General features: G+C 39.3%; 1 protein-coding gene across 1 annotated transcript in view; it reads left to right on the forward strand.

Moving 5' to 3' along the window:
• Positions 1 to 24,247, forward strand: part of LOC144957130 (MFS-type transporter SLC18B1-like) — a 66,401-nt gene that overhangs the window by 36,577 nt on the left and 5,577 nt on the right. The window contains exons 9-12 of the mRNA XM_078888149.1: positions 563 to 657; positions 3,066 to 3,161; positions 4,318 to 4,392; positions 23,327 to 23,420. Of these exons, the coding sequence (XP_078744275.1) occupies positions 563 to 657; positions 3,066 to 3,161; positions 4,318 to 4,392; positions 23,327 to 23,420 (360 nt within the window). The remainder of the gene's footprint in view (positions 1 to 562; positions 658 to 3,065; positions 3,162 to 4,317; positions 4,393 to 23,326; positions 23,421 to 24,247) is intronic.

Raw genomic sequence — 24,247 nt, forward strand, 5'->3', positions numbered from 1 at the left:
TGAGATTATCATAACAGTAAGTTCACAACCCCAACACACAGAACCAACAAATATAAAAACAGTTTCTTCCCTAGAACCATCAAGGAATGGAACACTCTAGAAACCCTAGATATTACCAACAACAACAACAAATTTGGTCAACTATTAAACATTTATCTTTCAACTCAATAACACAACAATGGAGAAAATCACCGCATAATTGTAATTGTATAAAATCTGCAGTGATGGGCAAAAATCCGCCATTTTCAGATAAAGACGTTGAACTTGATCTTGAGGTTTGTATTATTGGCTTTTACTCAACATGTCTTTATCTATGCCATTATTATCATCATCATCATCATCGTCATCATCATTATCAACATCATTATCATCATCACTATCACTACCATCTTCATCACCACTTTTATCACCATCATCATTGTCACCATTGTTGTCATTATCTTCATTTAGCTTGCCGTCATGTTTATCTTTGTCATGACTAGTTTTGTTGTTATATAAAGCTGCTTTGAAGTTAGCACAAATTTATTTCGTGTTTGAAATTGGCCCATATTTCTTTGAACAGAATTTTATCGGAAGTTTGGTCGTCATAGGACAGATGGGCTTTGGGATATCTTTCTTTCTCCTGGGACCTTCCCCTTGGCTGCCATTTTTACCCAGGTACAGTATATATAAATATATATATATCAAATTAAGAAATTAAAGAGCAGGCACCAGTGTAAGATAAAGAACTGAACAAGTGTGTATGGAAGGTGCCAGACAAAGTTTTGTCCAGGACCTTTCATACACTCTTGTTCAGTTCTTTGTCTTACAGTATATGTTACAATGAATGACGTCATCAGTCGGATGGTGAAAATATTTGAACTGAGATATTGCCAGGTTTAGTTAAAAGGTCAATTTTCTATCAAAAATGAGTTCTTGTCATAAATGATTAAATCAACCCTTTTTTTTTTACATCTTTGGGAAATATCAAAGCTTTATTTCACTTTTAAATAATTTTTACAGCTAGTCAAGTTGAGAAAGTATGAAATTTGAGAAAAGTTCCTGGATACCTTTCCCATATATCTGACCAGAACTTCATGAAAAATCACCCGATTTACTTCAAATAAAGATTAAAATGCTCTGGGGAGCAATTGCTTTCAGAAAATGCAAATCCAAAACATGCACTGACACATATATAGATGGTTGTATGGCGGGGTGGGGTTCCTGACCTCCTATAGTGGGCAGGAGGCACTTACTGTATCTTCTATCCCCCTATATCTGTTTTCCAACTTGCTTTCTGTCTTTGCCTTGAAATGAGATTACTTGGCTGGGAGGGAAACAGTCAAATGTGTAGTTAGAGTTTTGGGAGATAATATTTTGTTTTGTATATCATCTCTCTGTCGTGCATTGTATTATTTTTGTTTTACATATATTATGATTTGTAAACATTTGAGTGTGTTCCTCTTACTGGGGGCCTGAGCTTTTATCTGGATAAGACTTGTAGGTGATCTCAAACTAAGTACACTGATAGTGTGCTCTTGGAATCTACATCTGTTCCCTATTCGAAGCAATTCCCCTTTGTCTCCCTTTTTCTTTGGTACTTGGATTGTAATTTTAGAACTTTTTACTATCCCATTGTCCTTCCTTTTTACTGGCGCTGATATGACCTTTATGGTGTTGCAAGTGCTGTAAAACCCTTAAAAACAAACAAACAAACAACAGTGTATATAGCACATGTCATTACGGTGTAGCAGTATTGTCTTGGACTCACAGCGAGTATTAAATTTAGTCAGAGAGTTGAAGCTGGCGATGGTAAGTCTTTAGAAATGTTTGAACTCAATACTGCATTTGATCCAAGGGTTCTAGCAAATGATTGGATAACTCGAAGGTTTGTCCTTGGTAATGTTTTGGACTCACGAGTACTAAATTGGGTTTGAGGGTTCTAGCAAATGATTGGACAACTCGAAGGTTTGTCCTTGGTAATGTTTTGGACTCACGAGGACTAAATTGGGTTTGAGGGTTCTAGCAAATGATTGGACAACTCGAAGGTTTGTCCTTGGTAATGTTTTGGACTCACGAATACTAAATTGGGTTTGAGGGTTCTAGCAAATGATTGGACAACTCGAAGGTTTGTCCTTGGGTAATGTTTTGGACTCACGAGTACTAAATTGGGTTTGAGGGTTCAAGCAAATGATTGGACAACTCGAAGGTTTGTCCTTGGTAATGTTTTGGACTCACGAGTACTAAATTGGGTTTGAGGGTTCTAGCAAATGATTGGACAACTCGAAGGTTTGTCCTTGGTAATGTTTTGGACTCACGAGGACTAAATTGGGTTTGAGGGTTCTAGCAAATGATTGGACAACTCGAAGGTTTGTCCTTGGTAATGTTTTGGACTCACGAGTACTAAATTGGGTTTGAGGGTTCAAGCAAATGATTGGACAACTCGAAGGTTTGTCCTTGGTAATGTTTTGGACTCACGAGTACTAAATTGGGTTTGAGGGTTCCAGCAAATGATATGACAACTCGAAGGTTTGTCCTTGGTAATGTGTTTTTGTCGATGAGTGTCAATTTGGGTCTGAGGGTACAAGGAAATGATTAGACAAATGGATGTTATGTGCTTAGTAATGTGTTTTGCACTCATGAGTTAGCACTGGTGACCAAATCACACATTCCCGACTTCACTCAACACCTCTCGAAGTCCAAGGTTCATTCCCCATTGGTGCCAACCTCCTGTAGTCTCAGGTTCATTCCCCTCTGGTGCCCTTCTTCCATAGTCTGGCTTCAGTTTTCACTGGTATCCGTCTTCCATAGTCCCAGGTTAATTTCCCTCTGATATCCTCTTTCCATAGTCCCAGGTTCACTCCCCACTGGTGTACACTTCCCCAAGTCCCAGGTTCACTCCCCACTGGTGTACACTTCCCCGAGTCCCTGGTTCACTCCCCACTGGTGACCACTTCCCATAACTTTGTCGAGTTTTGGCAGGTTTCGTAATAAAGAAACTCCCTTTTTTCAGAGCTTTATCTTACACCGGTGCCTGTTCCCTAATTTGTAACACTAACTTGTCACTCTGTTTTCCATTATTTCAGTGCTCTGTGGCTGATAGTGATCGGTTCTGTCTTGCTTGGAATTGGCATCGGAATGGTGGCCGTCCCCAACATCAAGTGTCTGGTCCTCGGAGCCTTGTGAGTTCAGTCGATATGAAATTTGACCCACTGTATCAAAGCCGTGTTTCATTCAGGTAGAACGAACAGCATGGCTCAGGCTCAGGGTTATGGTCTTTGCTTCGTACCCGAAAGGTACCGAGTCTGATCACCTGTCACTGTGCTGTGAGGCCTTGAACAAGTCACCTCGCCCTAGCTCAATTTGCGGTGCTGCACTGTGACTGACGCCTGGGTTATTTCGGTCTTCGCTCAGAATAGACCCTAAAGACAAATTAATTTCCCCTATGGGATGAATTAATAAAGGGAATTTTATTTTATAATTTTTTAAAATTTATATCAGGATGAACTCGGAAGCTGAATGTTGAAATAATCTGCCACAATCATGACAGTCGTCCTTCAGAGCCATTCGGCCCATGGAGCCGGAGTGTATCCCGGTTTCTATAGAGTGAAGCGGACAATATAAATTGCTTGCTATCCCTTGGATAAGACGCTAGTCTATTGCAAAGTACTTTCCACCAGATCTAATAGATCCAGTTACCCAATCACTCCTGAGATTCCTTGGTTTTGTCCTGGTCCTGGCCAGATGCCTTGGCTAAGAGGGAAACATTCAAATGTATAGTTAGTTTTGGGAGATGATATTTTTTTCCTTGTAAATCTTCTCTCTGTTATGCACTGTATTATTTTTTGTTTATATTATATATGATTTGTAAAAGATTTAAGTGTATTCCTATTATTTGGGACCTGTATTTGTGTCTGGATGAGACTTTTAGTGATCTCAAACTAAGCTCTTTGATAGTGTGCTCTTGGAATCTACATCTGTTTCCTATTTGAACCAATTCCCCTGTGTCTTACCTTTTCTTTTGTGCTTTAATTGTAATTCTAGAACTTTTTGGTATCCCATTTTCTTCCTTTTTACTGGCACTGATATGACCTTAATGTGTTGCAAGCGCCGTAAAACCTTAAAAACATAAACATGCAAAATCTTTTGATGATTGTTCCAGTATTTTTGAAGCCTTAGCGTTAACAAAAAATACAATTTGGCAAATATATAATAAGGTTCTTTAAAATTTGTAACATCTTCTTATTCCTTTCAGTATTAAATAGAAAATGGTCGTTTTACAATCTACAACTCCACTGCAATAAATTATATTTTAAAACTATTTGGCTTCTTTTCCAGAGAGGTTGGCTTTGAAGACAATCTGGACACATATGCAGTGGTTTCTGGCCTATTCAACTCTGTCTTCTCTTTAGGGTGAGTCGTTTTTATCAAGGATGATTTATCATAGGTTGATTTGGTCTTCGGATTGGAAGGTCCTGGGTTTGAGCCTCATTCTGCACATAATTGAGTCCTTAGAAAAGGCTCTTTACTCACATTCTCTCACCGTACTCAGATGTAAAATGAGAACCTGGCCGTTAACAGCGTTGTCCCTGTCTGAAAAAAAAAATTGTAATATCGCCTAACAGGGGTCATGTCCCGTTCTATATGTTAAGTGTTGCTGTTAGTCAGGGACCCTTTCTAAAGTGCTTTGAGCACGTTTAGTGGATATTGTGCTATATTAAAGCTTGAGTTTAGGACTAGATATTATAAGTAGTCCTTCAGAGCCATTGAGCCGAAGTTTATCTCACCATACACATCATGGAGCCAGCATTTATCCAGGTATCTATAGCGTAAAACGGACAATAGCAGTTACTTGATACCCTTTGGATAGGACATTAGTCTGTCGCAAAATACTTTCCACTATATCTAACAGACCCAGCTACCCAATCAATGCTGGGGGGGGGGGGGGGTAGAAAAAAATCTCAACCTCCACCCAGGATCGGTCCCTTTGCATGTGAAGCGAGTGATCTCCCAACTGAGCTTTTGGGACCCCCATTTTATCATAGGACCGTATATTATAGATTGTGTGTTGTTCCACTTGTGATATAGATTGTGTGTTGTTCCACTTGTGATATAGATTGTGTGTTGTTCCACTTGTGATATAGATTGTGTGTGTTGTTCCACTTGAATAGATGTGGGTGTCACTGAATAGATTGTGTGTGTTGTTCCACTTGTGATATAGATTGTGTGTTGTTTGTTAATTGTTGTTTGCATGATATGTTGTGTGTGTTGTTCCACTTGTGATATAGATTGTGTGTGTTGTTCCACTTGTGATATAGATTGTGTGTGTTGTTCCACTTGTGATATAGATTGTGTGTGTGTTGTTCCACTTGTGATATAGATTGTGTGTGTTGTTCCACTTGATATAGATGTGTGTTGTTTTCCACTTGTGATATAGATTGTGTGTGTTGTTCCACTTGTGATATAGATTTGTGTGTGTTGTTCCACTTGTGATTAGATTGTGTGTGTTGTTCACTTGTGATATAGATTGTGTGTGTTGTTCCACTTGTGATATATGTGTGTTGTTACTTGTGATAGTTGTGGTTGTTCCACTTGTGGTATAGATTGGGTGTGTTGTTCCACTTGTGGTATAGATTGGGTGTGTTGTTCCACTTGTGATGTAGATTGTGTGTGTTGTTCCACTTGTGATATAGATTGTTGTAGTGTGTGTTCCATTGATAGATTGGTGTTGTTCCACTTGTGATATAGATGTGGTGTATTGTGAAATGTGTGTTTCCACTTGTGATATAGTTGTGGTGTTGTTGTTCCACTTGTGATATAGATTGTGTGTGTTGTTCCACTTGTGATGTAGATTGTGTGTGTGTTGTTCCACTTGTGATATAGATTGTGTGTGTTGTTCCACTTGTGATATAGATTGTGTGTGGTTGTTCCACTTGTGATATAGATTGTGTTGTTCCACTGATAGATTGTGTGTGTTGTTCCACTTGTGATATAGATTGTGTGTGTTGTTCCACTTGTGATATAGATTGTGTGTGTTGTTCCACTTGTGATATAGATTGTGTGTGTTGTTCCACTTGTGATATAGATTGTGTGTGTTGTTCCACTTGTGATATAGATTGTGTGTGTTGTTCCACTTGTGATATAGATTGTGTGTGTTGTTCCACTTGTGATATAGATTGTGTGTGTTGTTCCACTTGTGATATAGATTGTGTGTGTTGTTCCACTTGTGATATAGATTGTGTGTGTTGTTCCACTTGTGATATAGATTGTGTGTGTTGTTCCACTTGTGATATAGATTGTGTGTGTTGTTCCACTTGTGATATAGATTGTGTGTGTGTTGTTCCACTTGTGATATAGATTGTGTGTGTGTTGTTCCACTTGTGATATAGATTGTGTGTGTTGTTCCACTTGTGATATAGATTGTGTGTGTTGTTCCACTTGTGATATAGATTGTGTGTGTTGTTCCACTTGTGATTAGATGGGTGTTGTTCCACTTGTGATATAGATTGTGTGTTGTTCCACTTGTGATATAGATTGTGTGTTGTTCCACTTGTGATATAGATTGTGTGTGTTTTGTTCCACTTGTGATACTAGATTGTGTGTTTGTTCACTTGTGATAAGATTCGTGTGTGTATCCACTGTGTTATATGGAGTAGTGTTTCAGTAAGTTGTGGTGTGTTCCCTTGTGATATAGATGTGGTGTTGTTCCACTTGTGATACTAGTACTGGGATTAGATAACATGTTATCCAATCGTATCAGCTTTAGTACTGAGATTGATAACAGTTTCTATCCAATCTTGCTTTATACTGAGATAGATAAGTTCTATCAATCGTTAGCTTTAGTACTGGAGATAGATAACAGTTCTATCCATCATACCTTTAGTACTGGAGATAGATAACATTCTATCCAATCCATAAGCTTTAGTACTGGAGATAGATAACAGTTCTATCCAATCTCAGCTTTAGTACTGGAGATAGATAACAGTTCTATCCAATCGTATAGCTTAGTACTGGAGATAGATAACAGTTCTATCCAATCATAAGCTTTAGTACTGGAGATAGATAACAGTTCTATCCAATCCGTAAGCTTCAGTACTGAGATAGATAACAGTTCTATCCAATCCTGATAGCTTTAGTACTGGAGATAGATAACAGTTCTATCCAATCCTATACTTAGTACTGGAGATAGATAACAGTTCTATCCAATCTGTATCAGCTTTAGTACTGGAGATAGATACAGTTCTATCCAATCCGTATAGCTTTAGTACTGGAGATAGATAACAGTTCTATCCAATCCTATAGCTTTAGTACTGGAGATAGATAACAGTTCTATCCAATCTGTACAGCTTTAGTACTGAGATAGATAACAGTTCTATCCAATCTAAGCTTTAGTACTGGAGATAGATAACAGTTCTATCCAATCTATCAGCTTTAGTACTGGAGATAGATAACAGTTCTATCCAATCCATATAGCTTTAGTACTGGAGATAGATAACAGTTCTATCCAATCCGTATAGCTTTAGTATGGAGATAGATAACAGTTTATCCAATCGTACAGCTTTATGTACTGGAGATAGATAACAGTTCTATCCAATCTGTACAGCTTTAGTACTGGAGATAGATAACAGTTCTATCCAATCTGTATAGCTTTAGTACTAGGAGATAGATAACAGTCTATCCAATCTGTACAGCTTTAGTACTGGAGATAGATAACAGTTCTATCCAATCCGTATAGCTTTAGTACTGGAGATAGATAACAGTCCTATCCAATCTGTACAGCTTTAGTACTGGAGATAGATAACAGTTCTATCCAATCCATATAGCTTTAGTACTGGAGATAGATAACAGTTCTATCCAATCTGTACAGCTTTAGTACTGGAGATAGATAACAGTTCTATCCAATCTGTATAGCTTTAGTACTAGAGATAGATAACAGTCCTATCCAATCCTACAGCTTTAGTACTGGAGATAGATAACAGTTCTATCCAATCTGTATAGCTTTAGTACTAGGAGATAGATAACAGTTCTATCCAATCTGTACAGCTTTAGTACTGGAGATAGATAACAGTCTATCCAATCTGTACAGCTTTAGTACTGGAGATAGATAACAGTTCTATCCAATCCGTATAGCTTTAGTACTGGAGATAGATAACAGTTCTATCCAATCCGTATAGCTTTAGTACTGGAGATAGATACCGTTCTATCCAATCCATATAGCTTTAGTACTGGAGATAGATAACAGTCCTATCCAATCTGTATAGCTTTAGTACTGGAGATAGATAACTTCTATCCAATCTGTATAGCTTTAGTACTGGAGATAGATAACAATTCTATCCAATCCATACAGCTTTAGTACTGGAGATAGATAACAGTTCTATCCAATCTGTACAGCTTTAGTACTGGAGATAGATAACAGTTCTATCCAATCCATACAGCTTTAGTACTGGAGATAGATAACAGTTCTATCCAATCTGTACAGCTTTAGTACTGGAGATAGATAACAGTTCTATCCAATCCATACAGCTTTAGTACTGGAGATAGATAACAGTTCTATCCAATCTGTACAGCTTTAGTACTGGAGATAGATAACAGTTCTATCCAATCCATACAGCTTTAGTACTAGAGATAGATAACAGTCCTATCCAATCCATACAGCTTTAGTACTGGAGATAGATAACAGTCCTATCCAATCCATACAGCTTTAGTACTGGAGATAGATAACAGTTCTATCCAATCTGTACAGCTTTAGTACTGGAGATAGATAACAGTTCTGTCCAATCTGTATAGCTTTAGTACTGGAGATAGATAACAGTCCTATCCAATCTGTACAGCTTTAGTACTGGAGATAGATAACAGTTCTATCCAATCCGTATAGCTTTAGTACTGGAGATAGATAACAGTTCTATCCAATCTGTATAGCTTTAGTACTGGAGATAGATAACAGTTCTATCCAATCTGTATAGCTTTAGTACTGGAGATAGATAACAGTTCTATCCAATCTGTACAGCTTTAGTACTGGAGATAGATAACAGTTCTATCAATCTGTATAGCTTTAGTACTGGAGATAGAGTAACAGTTCTATCCAATCTGTATAGCTTAGTACTGGAGATAGATAACAGTTCTATCCAATCTGTATAGCTTTAGTACTGGAGATAGATAACAGTTCTATCCAATCTGTATAGCTTTAGTACTGGAGATAGATAACAGTTCTATCCAATCCGTACAGCTTTAGTACTGGAGATAGATAACAGTTCTATCCAATCTGTACAGCTTTAGTACTAGAGATAGATAACAGTTCTATCCAATCATACAGCTTTAGTACTGGAGATAGATAACAGTTCTATCCAATCTGTATAGCTTTAGTACTGGAGATAGATAACAGTTCTATCCAATCTCGTATAAGCTTTAGTACTGGAGATAGATAACAGTTCTATCCAATCTGTACAGCTTTAGTACTGGAGATAGATAACAGTTCTATCCAATCCGTATAGCTTTAGTACTGGAGATAGATAACAGTTCTATCCAATCCGTATAGCTTTAGTACTGGAGATAGATAACAGTTCTATCCAATCCGTATAGCTTTAGTACTGGAGATAGATAACCAGTTTATCCAATCTGTATAGCTTTAGTACTGGAGATAGATTAACAGTACTTATACCAATCGTAATAGCTATAGTAGCTTGAGGAGATAGATAACAGTTCTATCCAATCCATAAGCTTTAGTACTGGAGATAGATAACAGTTTCTATCCAATCTGTACAGCTTTAGTACTGGAGATAGATAACAGTTCTATCCAATCGTACAGCTTTAGTACTGGAGATAGATAACAGTTCTATCCAATCTGTATAGCTTTAGTACTGGAGATAGATAACAGTTCTATCCAATCTGTATAGCTTTAGTACTGGAGATAGATAACAGTTCTATCCAATCTGTATAGCTTTAGTACTGGAGATAGATAACAGTTCTATCCAATCTGTATAGCTTTAGTACTGGAGATAGATAACAGTTCTATCCAATCTGTATAGCTTTAGTACTGGAGATAGATAACAGTTCTATCCAATCTGTATAGCTTTAGTACTGGAGATAGATAACAGTTCTATCCAATCCGTATAGCTTTAGTACTGGAGATAGATAACAGTTCTATCCAATCCGTATAGCTTTAGTACTGGAGATAGATAGCAGTTCTATCCAATCTGTACAGCTTTAGTACTGGAGATAGATAACAGTTCTATCCAATCTGTATAGCTTTAGTACTGGAGATAGATAACAGTTCTATCCAATCGTATAGCTTTAGTACTGGAGATAGATAACAGTTCTATCCAATCTGTATAGCTTTAGTACTAGAGATAGATAACAGTTCTATCCAATCTGTACAGCTTTAGTACTGGAGATAGATAACAGTTCTATCCAATCTAAGCTTTAGTACTGGAGATAGATAACAGTTCTATCCAATCCGTATAGCTTTAGTACTGGAGATAGATAACAGTTCTATCCAATCCGTAAGCTTTAGTACTGGAGATAGATAACAGTTCTATCCAATCTAAGCTTTAGTACTGGAGATAGATAACAGTTCTATCCAATCTGTACAGCTTTAGTACTGGAGATAGATAACAGTTCTACCAATCCTAAGCTTTAGTACTGGAGATAGATAACAGTTCTATCCAATCTGTACAGCTTTAGTACTGGAGATAGATACAGTTCTATCCAATCTGTACAGCTTTAGTACTGGAGATAGATAACAGTTCTATCCAATCTAAGCTGTAGAATGATAAGATCGATAGCTTTAGTACTGGAGATAGATAACAGTCTATCCAATCCATACAGCTTTAGTACTGAGATAGATAACAGTCCTATCCAATCGTACAGCTTTAGTACTGGAGATAGATAACAGTTCTATCCAATCTGTAAGCTTTAGTACTGGAGATAGATAACAGTTCTATCCAATCTGTACAGCTTTAGTACTGGAGATAGATAACAGTTCTATCCAATCTGTAAGCTTTAGTACTGGAGATAGATAACAGTTCTATCCAATCTTACAGCTTTAGTACTGGAGATAGATAACAGTTCTATCCAATCTACAGCTTTAGTACTGGAGATAGATAACAGTCTATCCAATCGTATAGCTTTAGTACTGAGATAGATAACAGTTCTATCCAATCGTATAGCTTAGTACTGGAGATAGATAACAGTTCTATCCAATCTGTATAGCTTTAGTACTGGAGATAGATAACAGTTCTATCCAATCGTATAGCTTTAGTACTGGAGATAGATAACAGTTCTATCCAATCTGTACAGCTTTAGTACTGAGATAGATAACAGTTCTATCCAATCGTAAGCTTTAGTACTGGAGATAGATAACAGTTCTATCCAATCGTAAGCTTTAGTACTGGAGATAGATAACAGTTCTATCCAATCGTATAGCTTTAGTACTGGAGATAGATAACAGTTCTATCCAATCTGTATAGCTTTAGTACTGGAGATAGATAACAGTTCTATCCAATCTGTATAGCTTTAGTACTGGAGATAGATAACAGTTCTATCCAATCCGATAGCTTTAGTACTGGAGATAGATAACAGTTCTATCCAATCTGTACAGCTTTAGTACTGGAGATAGATAACAGTTCTATCCAATCTGTAAGCTTTAGTACTGGAGATAGATAACAGTTCTATCCAATCCTATAGCTTTAGTACTGGAGATAGATAGCAGTTCTATCCAATCTGTAAGCTTTAGTACTGGAGATAGATAACAGTTCTATCCAATCTGTAAGCTTTAGTACTGGAGATAGATAACAGTCCTATCCAATCGTACAGCTTTAGTACTGGAGATAGATAACAGTTCTATCCAATCCATACAGCTTTAGTACTGAGATAGATAACAGTTCTATCCAATCCGTACAGCTTTAGTACTGGAGATAGATAACAGTTCTATCCAATCCGTAAGCTTTAGTACTGGAGATAGATAACAGTTCTATCCAATCTGTATAGCTTTAGTACTGGAGATAGAACAGTCTATCCAATCTGTACTAGCTTTAGTACTGGAGATAGATAACAGTTCTATCCAATCCTAAGCTTTAGTACTGGAGATAGATAACAGTTCTATCCAATCCGTACAGCTTTAGTACTGGAGATAGATAACAGTTCTATCCAATCGTACAGCTTTAGTACTGGATAGATAACAGTTCTATCCAATCTAAGCTTTAGTACTGGAGATAGATAACAGTTCTATCCAATCTGTATAGCTTTAGTACTGGAGATAGATAACAGTTCTATCCAATCATAAGCTTTAGTACTGGAGATAGATAACAGTCTATCCAATCTACAGCTTTAGTACTGGAGATAGATAACAGTTCTATCCAATCGTAAGCTTTAGTACTGGAGATAGATAACAGTTCTATCCAATCTTACAGCTTTAGTACTGGAGATAGATAACAGTTCTATCCAATCGTACAGCTTTAGTACTGGAGATAGATACAGTTCTATCCAATCTGTAAGCTTTAGTACTGGAGATAGATAACAGTTCTATCCAATCTGTATAGCTTTAGTACTGGAGATAGATAACAGTTCTATCCAATCCATATAGCTTTAGTACTGGAGATAGATAACAGTTCTATCCAATCCGTACAGCTTTAGTACTGGAGATAGATAACAGTTCTATCCAATCCATACAGCTTTAGTACTGGAGATAGATAACAGTCTATCCAATCCATACAGCTTTAGTACTGGAGATAGATAACAGTTCTATCCAATCGATAAGCTTTAGTACTGGAGATAGATAACAGTTCTATCCAATCTGTACAGCTTTAGTACTGGAGATAGATAACAGTTCTATCCAATCCATACAGCTTTAGTACTGAGATAGATAACATTCTATCCAATCTTACAGCTTTAGTACTGGAGATAGATAACAGTTCTATCCAATCTGTACAGCTTTAGTACTGGAGATAGATAACAGTTCTATCCAATCCATACAGCTTTAGTACTGGAGATAGATAACAGTTCTATCCAATCTTACAGCTTTAGTACTGGAGATAGATAACAGTTCTATCCAATCCGTACAGCTTTAGTACTGGAGATAGATAACAGTTCTATCCAATCTATAGCTTTAGTACTGGAGATAGATAACATCCAATCTCTTTTACGGATAGATACAGTCATCCACCGTAAGCTTTAGTACTGGAGATAGATAACAGTTCTATCCAATCTACAGCTTTAGTACTGAGATAGATAACAGTTCTATCCAATCCATATAGCTTTAGTACTGAGATAGATAACAGTTCTATCCAATCTGTAAGCTTTAGTACTGGAGAATAGATACAGTTCTATCCAATCTGTACAGCTTTAGTACTGGAGATAGATAACAGTTCTATCCAATCTATAGCTTTAGTACTGGAGATAGATAACAGTTCATCCAATCTGTATAGCTTTAGTACTGGAGATAGATAACAGTTCTATCCAATCCATACAGCTTTGTACTGGAGATAGATAACAGTTCTATCCAATCGTACAGCTTTAGTACTGGAGATAGATAACAGTTCTATCCAATCTGTACAGCTTTAGTACTGGAGATAGATACAGTTCTATCCAATCTAAGCTTTAGTACTGGAGATAGATAACAGTTCTATCCAATCGTAAGCTTTAGTACTGGAGATAGATAACAGTTCTATCCAATCATACAGCTTTAGTACTGGAGATAGATAACAGTCCTATCCAATCTTACAGCTTTAGTACTGGAGATAGATAACAGTTCTATCCAATCCATAAGCTTTAGTACTGAGATAGATAACAGTTCTATCCAATCATACAGCTTAGTACTGGAGATAGATAACAGTTCTATCCAATCCATACAGCTTTAGTACTGGAGATAGATAACAGTTCTATCCAATCCTATAGCTTTAGTACTGGAGATAGATAACATTCTATCCAATCTGTACAGTTTAGTACTGAGATAGATAACAGTTCTATCCAATCCGTCAGCTTTAGTACGGAGATAAAAAAAAAAAAAAAAAAAAAAAAAAAAAAAAAAAAAAAAAAAAAAAAAAAAAAAAAAAAAAAAAAAAAAAAAAAAAAAAAAAAAGATAGATAACAGTTCTATCCAATCCTGTATAGCTTTAGTACTGGAGATAGATAACAGTTCTATCCAATCTGTACAGCTTTAGTACTGGAGATAGATAACAGTTCTATCCAATCTGTACAGCTTTAGTACTGGAGATAGATAACAGTTCTATCCAATCCATATAGCTTTAGTACTGGAGATAGATAACAGTCCTATCCAATCCATATAGCTTTAGTACTGGAGATAGATAACAGTTCTATCCAATCCGTACAGCTTTAGTACTGGAGATAGATAGCAGTTCTATCCAATCTGTACAGCTTTAGTACTGGAGATAGATAACAGTTCTATCCAATCCGTATAGCTTTAGTACTGGAGATAGATAACAGTTCTATCCAATCTGTATAGCTTTAGTACTGGAGATAGATAACAGTTCTATCCAATCTGTACAGCTTTAGTACTGGAGATAGATAACAGTCCTATCCAATCCATACAGCTTTAGTACTGGAGATAGATAACAGTTCTATCCAATCCATACAGCTTTAGTACTGGAGATAGATAACAGTTCTATCCAATCCATACAGCTTTAGTACTGGAGATAGATAACAGTTCTATCCAATCTGTACAGCTTTAGTACTGGAGATAGATAACAGTTCTATCCAATCTGTACAGCTTTAGTACTGGAGATAGATAACAGTTCCCCGTGTGGTCTCCGGTGTCCCTCAACTGAGAGGGAAAAGAATTGAGCCACCGTAAGCTCATGCGTGTCGTAGAAGGCGACTAAAAGAGCCATTCTGGTTTGGTGGTAACCAACGAAAAACCACCCGACTGGTGAAAGAGACATGGTGGCTCCACAGACCCCCATACCCCAGCCCTTTTTATGAGAATGGCTTCATTCACCCATTCTGCTATTTTTCTTGTCTTGGCAATCATCCCCAAACTTTTTCTCCCCCCAAATCCCAAGAACGTAGTATATAAAAGATGTTTTGAGGAATGACGGTTTCAGTTTAAAGAGAGCAAGGGAAGGCGATGGCATAGCACAAATCCCACCCCCTTTTACCATATTTGAGCTATGATTTCCATTCCATACCCCATTTCCCCAATGATTCAAAATTTCCCTTCCTTATCAAAATTGAGTTGCCAGGACAGAGAGAGAGAGAGAACCGAGGAAAACAAGCATTCTTAACTGTCTTCTATCCCCCAGTATCTCTATACCCTGTACCGTTGAAATAGGTTCAACGAGGAGATATTCCTATCCAAATCCTGCACAGCAGGCACCTTTCTGCTGAGGGTGCGCAGTTCCGAGAGGACCCCGATAAGGAGGAGCTATTGATCCTGGAGGCTGAGGGGGGTTCACCTTGCGAGGTGTTTCTACCCCAACACTCCTCTTTGGCTTGACGCTTCTCTAAAGACGGGTGGGTAGCCTACCTTGTAGATGGCCCGAGCTACCCAACGCAGAGATGCCAAATCTATTTTTTGGCACTCCCCTCCATTTAGGCAAAGAGATTGGAAGGACTAGATTTAAAACCATATCTAGTTCCTGTCCCCCATGAAATTTCTTTTTAATCATGGTTTGTCATCTCTGAATCAGCAGTCAGTCTTTGTGCAACGCAAAGATTAGGGTCAATCCGAGAGAAAGGCCTGGAGGCGGGACGTCCCCCAACTCCACCCCTCGAGTCCTTTTTTTTTTTTTTCCCCAAGGACCATGGAAGGACAAGAGGAGGCCAGACTTGAGGAGTATAGCTTCGGTGAGTGCCTTACCCCCCAAGTGTGGGACTGAGCCGTGCTAGTGGGCACAATATAGCCGGGTTGAATAAAAACTTATAAATATCATGGCCAAAAATAGCAAAAACTCTCCCCTTAAAGCCCCACCCCAGACAGGAAAGAAAAGAAAGATTACAGCCCCGATGACTCTTGATGACTTACCAGGAATGGCAACCCCAAAATTCTCGCCGTTCCTGGTAATTCAACCGAATGAGGATAATATTAAACTTAACACTTTGAGTATCTTCACCATCAGCAAGGCACTCAAAGCAAATGGCGCCGGTACACCAAAGGCAGTGAACAGGAACAACTCTGGCACTTTAATGATACAAGTGCAGGGTCGACAAGAGAGTGAGAACCTCTTGAAATGTACCAGATTCTCTGACATCCCAGTCACCGTTGAGGCTCACAGGAGCCTCAATAGGTCAAAAGGTGTCATAAGAAGCAGAGATCTGGTAGGCTGTTCGGAGCAGGAGATGGTTGAGGAACTGGAGGGTGTTGTCGAAGCTCGGCGGGTTAGCATCCGCCGCGGCGACAGCACAATCCAGACCAACACCTGGATCCTGACTTTTGACAGCCCGAGACCCCCGTCGAGAATAAGAATTGAATACCTCGACTTGGAGGTTCGGCCTTACGTCCCGAACCCCATGAGATGTTTTAACTGCCACCGGTACGGCCATACTAAAACAAACTGCCGCCGTAAAGCTACATGCCCCCGCTGCGGCAAAGAAGACCACAATGAGGAAAACTGCAAAGTGGACCCTTGTTGTCTGAACTGCCAAGGCAAGCATGCAGCACATTCGAAAGATTGTCCTAAGTGGCAAGAAGAAAAGGCAATCTTGACATACAGAGCCACTTACGGCGGTACGTTTGCTCAGGCAAAAGCAGTGATCTGCCCCCCTCGGCAGGTCGCTGCTTCTGCCAAGAGTTATGCAGAAGTTGCCAGGGCTGCTGGTAATAACCAAAACAGCCATGGCAAAATCGCACAGACTAGAAAAGACAGTCCTCAAAAGAAAAAGCCATCAAGACCTAAAAACAAGGTCGCAAATGTGTCAAAAAATCTTTTTGACACATTGGAGGTTCAAGATGTGGAACCTGCAGCCCCCTCCACATCCACCTCCAAGGCGACCTCCACCCCCCCTCCTTCCCCAAACAAAAAAATTCTCCCCCTCATGGGCGTGGATGTTGGACCCACCCCCCATCTCCATTCCCGTGAGCCCTCTCTATCCCCCCAAAAACAAAACTCCACCCCTTCCCAGAATATGGAGCCACCAACACCAGTCGGGGGATCCACAAATCCCCCTGAGGGGCCTCAAAGCCCCAAAAAATCTAAGAACCCAGAGGGACCTAAAAATCCCAAGGGTTCAAAAAAACTCAGCCCTAAAAAAACCGAGAGGCCCTCCACAGGGCCTCCTTCTCCTATGGAAGTCTCTCCTCCTAGGAGAATAAAAGTAAAAGGGTTGAAGGCAGGCATACTGCCTAACCTCCCCACAAAAAATTAGGATACCTGGTCAGACAAGATTAATTTCCTGGAACATCAGAGGGATCAGATCAAATAGAACAGAATTGGACCTCCTCCTCCAGAGGAATCCTGATGTAGTCTGTCTGCAGGAAACAAAATTACCAGCAGACGACTACACAGTAAAAGGATATACGGCCAATCATCTGATTCACTCTGATGGCCAGATAGCGTGTGGGGGAGTTTCAATTCTCACGAAGAAGAGCACCCCCCACCGCTTGATACCTATGAAAACAAATCTACAGGCAATAGCAGTGAGAGTGACATTGCACAGACCAATCACCATCTGCTCTGTGTACATCCCACCAGATCATCGCCTCCAGTCTGCCGAGCTAGAGGGAGTTCTAAACCAACTCCCCCCTCCCTATGTGATAATGGGAGATTTCAATGCTCACAGTCCTCTCTGGGGAAACACAGACACAAACCAGAGGGGAAAGGCAGTGGAGGCTTTCATAATGAAAATGGATGTATACTTGGCAAACGGTCTCGAGGCAACACGGTAAATATTCACAATCTTACCACGTCTGCCATCGATCTCACTTTCTGTGATCCTACATTAGCTCCAGATCTCTCCTGGACTGTGATCGATGACGATCACGGTTCTGACCATTTTCCAGTCTGCCTCGACATCACCCCGACTTCAAGGGCCCCACAGCCCAAACGTTGGAGTGTACGGCGAGCAGATTGGGAAACTTTCTCACAGGAGTGTCACAGACTCCTTACGACAGAGGTGGACAGCTATGACAAATTCAAAAATATTTTAACAAATATCTGCAGCTTGACAATACCAACAACCTCTGGTAGACCGAGAAAACACAATCCCTGGTTTTCAGAGGAATGTCGAGCGGCCCTACGGGAGAAGAAAAAAGCATACAGGAAAGCGATGAGATTCCCAATCCCTGAGAATTTCGCAACATTTAGGAAACTACGAGCAAAGTGTAGGAAGATCTTCCGAGAAAACAAACGGAGATCCTTCCAAAACTTTGTCTCAAAAATAAATAGCCAGACACCCCTGAATAGGGTGTGGAAGATGTTACGGAAACTGAAGGGATCCGATAGTGATTCACTAAATCACTTGACACGTCCCGATGGATCCGTGGCTGAAACAGAACAAGACATTGCCAACACTCTGGCCGAGAGGCTGGCGCACAACTCCTCGTCTGCACACCACACACCACAATTTCTGCGCCATAAACAAAACGCAGAAAACACACCAATAAACTTTACATCTACAAACACTGAAGACTACAACAAACCATTTACACTTGAGGAGTTGGGTGCCTGCCTCCGTGACACAAATGTCACAGCACCGGGTCCTGACAACATCAGTTATGAAATACTCCGACATCTTCCACAAGATAGTCTGGTTGTCCTTTTGAATATCTATAACAAGATATGGACAACACAGACTTTCCCACCTAGTTGGAATCTGGCCACCGTGATTCCAATCCCAAAACCTGGGAAAGACCATTCGGACGCTTCAAACTACCGACCAATCTCCCTCACCAGCTGCCTATGCAAGCTGATGGAGAAAATGGTCAACAAGCGTCTGATGTTCTACTTGGAACACAACAACTCCCTCTCCGACCTCCAATGTGGCTTTCGAAAGAACAGATCAACTGTTGATCACCTTGTTCGACTAGAGAGCTTCATTCGTGAGGCCTTTGCCAAAGGTGAGCACTTGGTAGCAATCTTCTTTGACCTTGAGAAGGCCTTTGACACAACTTGGAAATACGGAATCCTCAAAGATCTGCACAATCTTGGTCTACGAGGAAACCTTCCAATGTTTGTCAGAGCATTTTTAAACAACAGATCCTTTCAGGTCAAAGCAGGATCCACCTTTTCTGATCCATTTGATCAGGAAGAGGGAGTTCCACAGGGTAGCATTCTGTCTCCCATTCTGTTTGAGATTAAAATAAACTCAATAGTGAATGCAATGAGACAGAATGTTGACTGTTCCTTATATGTTGATGACTTTCTTGTATGCTATCGAAGTAAATCGAGTATGGACACCATTGAGAGACAGTTACAACTCCAACTAAACAAACTGTCGGAGTGGGCAAATCTCAATGGTTTCTCCTTCTCCCCATCAAAAACAGTAGCTGTCCACTTCTGCCGAAAACGCACCTGCATTAGACAGCCTGACCTTTATCTCAACAATTCCAGAATTGAGGTAAAGGACGAAGCCCGATTCCTGGGTTTGATCTTTGATAGGAAACTAAATTTCCTCGCCCATATCAAAGATCTCAGACTGCGATGCATGAAAGCAATGAGAATAATGAGAGTTCTGTCGAGCATGGAATGGGGTTCGGACACAAACACTCTTCTAAAGATATACCGAACCCTTATTCGATCAAAACTGGACTACGCATCTTTTGTATACGGCTCTGCAAAACCATCCTACTTAGGCATGCTGGACCCAATTCATCATCAGGGACTGCGCTTGGCACTCGGGGCTTTCCGCACTTCTCCAGTGGCAAGCCTTTATGCTGAGGCAGATGAGCCACCTCTCCATCTCAGGAGGAAAAAACTGGCTCTCCAGTATGTTACTAAGGTCACATCGCTGCACGACAACCCAGCACACAAACATGTACACTACACGGATAGGACACTAGAAGAAAAATTTCGCAAGCACCCAAAAATGACACCACCATTAGGTTGCAGAATAAAAAAAGACATCGCAGACATGAACATCAGTCTAGATAGGATACATCCATACGTCCAGGCAAAGACACCACCATGGTCCATATATAGACCAAACATAAATTTGGACCTAACAAAACTGAAAAATCACAAACAGACCCACATATTTACAAACAGACACTAAAAGCAATATTACAAACATACAAAAACCATACTCACATATTTACGGATGGTTCAAAGAGCGCAGATGCAGTAGGATGTGCCTATCACTCATCGGAAGGCACAGGATCACTTCGCCTGGATAGAAATGTTTCGATCTTTACAGCTGAATCGAGAGCAATCCTAAATGCTCTCCGTTTGGCTGAGAGATCGAATAAAAATAAATTCTTGATCTTGTCTGACTCGCTGTCCGTACTTAAGGGGATCTCAAATTTTTATTGCACCGATCCAAGACTCATAAGTATCTTGGAAGGTGCAAATAAATTATTTATTAAGAAAAAGAAAGTTTGTTTTCTCTGGGTACCTAGTCATGTGGGTATCCAGGGGAACGAAGAAGCGGATCGACTGGCAAAAGAGGCGGTGAGCCAAGAATTACAAGAGGGCAGTAAAATCCCACACGCGGATTTAAAAATCAATATAAAAAAACATGTCCGAAAGGAATGGGAACGATCCTGGAGTCGAGATGTACATAACAAATTAAAACAAATTAAAAGTGACCTCGGCCCCAGACCCAACTCGGGCTAAAAAGAAGAGACGAGGTAAAAATAACTCGACTCCGGATCGGACATACTGACCTCACTCACCGTTTCCTTCTGGAGAGGGATGAAAAACCCCTCTGCAGAACATGTAACTGTGACCTGACAGTTCAACACATTTTAATTGAATGTACAGAATTAGAACAGATAAGGTCACAACATTATGATAACAGAGACTTGAAGTCTCTGTTCCAGTCGGTCGATCCGCTTACAATTTTAAAGTATCTGCAGGAATGTGAACTCCTGCAGAAATTGTAAATAGATATTTTTACTTAACAAACATGTAACTATTATGATTTTATAAAGATTTTATTACAACAGTACACGTTTTGATCAGCTGTTGCCCCTCGGGGCCGATAAAAGATTGATGAAAGACAGAAACGGGCGCTTAAATGACCTAAATAGTGTCGAAAGCGCCGTTAAACACCTAAAAACAAACAAACAAACAAACAGTTCTATCCATTCCATACAGATTTAGTACTGGAGATAGATAACAGTCCTATCCAATCCATATAGCTTTAGTACTGGAGATAGATAACAGTTCTATCCAATCTGTACAGCTTTAGTACTGGAGATAGATAACAGTTCTATCCAATCCATACAGCTTTAGTACTGGAGATAGATAACAGTTCTATCCAATCCGTACAGCTTTAGTACTGGAGATAGATAACAGTTCTATCCAATCTGTACAGCTTTAGTACTGGAGATAGATAACAGTTCTATCCAATCCATACAGCTTTAGTACTGGAGATAGATAACAGTCCTATCCAATCTGTACAGCTTTAGTACTGGAGATAGATAACAGTTCTATCCAATCTGTACAGCTTTAGTACTGGAGATAGATAACAGTTCTATCCAATCTGTACAGCTTTAGTACTGGAGATAGATAACAGTCCTATCCAATCTGTACAGCTTTAGTACTGGAGATAGATAACAGTCCTATCCAATCCATACAGCTTTAGTACTGGAGATAGATAACAGTCCTATCCAATCTGTATAGCTTTAGTACTGGAGATAGATAACAGTTCTATCCAATCCGTATAGCTTTAGTACTGGAGATAGATAACAGTTCTATCCAATCTGTATAGCTTTAGTACTGGAGATAGATAACAGTTCTATCCAATCCGTATAGCTTTAGTACTGGAGATAGATAACAGTCCTATCCAATCTGTATAGCTTTAGTACTAGAGATAGATAACAGTTCTATCCAATCCATACAGCTTTAGTACTGGAGATAGATAACAGTTCTATCCAATCTGTACAGCTTTAGTACTGGAGATAGATAACAGTTCTATCCAATCTGTACAGCTTTAGTACTGGAGATAGATAACAGTTCTATCCAATCTGTATAGCTTTAGTACCTGAGATAGATAACAATTCTATCCAATCTGTACAGCTTTAGTACTGGAGATAGATAACCGTTCTATCCAATCCATACAGCTTTAGTACTGGAGATAGATAACAGTTCTATCCAATCTGTATAGCTTTAGTACTGGAGATAGATAACAATTCTATCCAATCTGTACAGCTTTAGTACTGGAGATAGATAACAGTCCTATCCAATCTGTACAGCTTTAGTACTGGAGATAGATAACAGTTCTATCCAATCTGTATAGCTTTAGTACTGGAGATAGATAACAGTTCTATCCAATCCATATAGCTTTAGTACTGGAGATAGATAACAGTCCTATCCAATCCGTATTGTTTCAGCTTTGGTACTGGAGAAAGATGTAACTTTTGTGTGGTGTATAACAGTGTTAGATTATGGCTTTGTATCACGATAACTTGATGTCTTCCTGTCACAGAAGAAATCTTTTCTAATAGGCTAATTGAACTCTGTACCTATCTAGTACAAATCAAAGACCATTCCGCGGGTGGTTGGATGGGAGCATCACCCTTGAATCGTATACCTATGATGTTCGCATGGGTGTACGATCCGATAGTGATGTCGTTTCTTCTTCTCTTTACTAGCCTATCCTGCTTCTTTGGTTTGTGATTGTATTTTTGACAGGGGATTTTTTTTTTCTGTAAATCTTCTGCCTGTTTGTTCTTGGTTATTTATAATTTAGCTTATGATATCTTAAGGTTATGATTTTGATTTACATTTGTACTATTTTTGTTAGATTGCTTGTTTTTTTGTTTCAGCGGTCTCTCATATAACCTCAATTGTGTTGGAAGAGACCTAAAGCAACAAACAAACCAAAAAAAAAGACCATTCTGCTGAGCCATGCTGCCTTATTTAACATTCAACAGGGGGGGAAGGAGTTGTCCCGATAGCTCAGTTGGTAGAGCACTCACTTCACAAACAAAAGGACTGAATTCGATCTCTGGTGCAGTCGATTTTTTTTCTTTACCCCCATCCACCCAGTAGTGATTAGGTAGCTGGGTCTGTTTGATCTGGTGTTCTATCCAAAGGATAGCAAGCAATTGCTAGTGTCCATTTCACGCTATAGAAACTGGAATAAACTCTGACTCTGTGGGCCTAATGGTACTGAGGGACTACTTTCACTTCAACGTCTGTGACTTTGGGTTTTATAGCTACCCAGCAGCCTTATCATGACCACTTTGCCTCTTACAGTTCTCTGTAGCTTTTGCTGTCCATCTCTTTTCCCTCAGAGGTTTTGTGGGCCCCACCCTCGGTGGTGTAATGGTGGGCCAGCTTGGATTTGATCTCAGTGCCAGTGTGGTTGGGTCGGCCAACATTTTCATGGTGAGTAAAACTGGGGGTCACATGATAGTTAGTTGTGATGGAGGATCTCTCCCTGTTGATCACTATGTCGTGTTTTTTTGTTGTTTTTTAGGGTTTTACGGCAATTGCGACACATTTAGGTCATTTCAACGCCAATTAAAAAGAAGAAAATAGGGTTGTCAAAAAATTCTAGATTTACAATTAAGAGCACACAAAAAAAAGTAAGACAAAGGGGAATTGGTTTAAATAAGGAACAGATGTAGATTCCAGGAGCACACTATCGATGTACTTAGTTGGAGATCACTTAAAAGTCTCATCCAGACTTAAGCACAGGATCTAACAAAGAGGAACACTCAAATGTTTATGAATCATCATTTATTCAAAATCTATTGAAATGGTTCGGATATGTTAAGAGACGAGAGAGGGAGTACGTAGAAAAGAAAGTATCGGATATAGAATTAGCGGGAAAGAGAGAAAAATGGACGCCCGAAGACTAGATGGTTGGATAGGGTCAAGGACGATATGAAAGAACTGGGCCTGGAGGAAGATGATGCTATAAACCAAGATAATGATAATAATTATGACAAATAGAATTCTTTATGGATGAGAGTCAAATTAACAAACGAACAAACCAGTCAGCAATTTTTTAATGATTTTTATTTTTTTACTTTGCTTTAGCCGATAATACTAACGGTATATCTTAATGATTACAGGATGTTCTCACTTGTTTTGAACAGTCGTAAATCAAATGAGAATTTACGATTTCTTCATATATTTGTAATCAGTATAGGATTTTAGATTGTCCATTGTGAGGTCCGCTAACTGCTGCAGTGTAGGATTTTAGATTG

This window comes from Berghia stephanieae, chromosome 11 (genome assembly GCF_034508935.2).
Source record: "Berghia stephanieae isolate SIO BIC M18660-M18661 chromosome 11, UCSD_Bste_1.3, whole genome shotgun sequence".
Taxonomy (NCBI): Eukaryota; Metazoa; Mollusca; class Gastropoda; order Nudibranchia; family Aeolidiidae; genus Berghia; species Berghia stephanieae.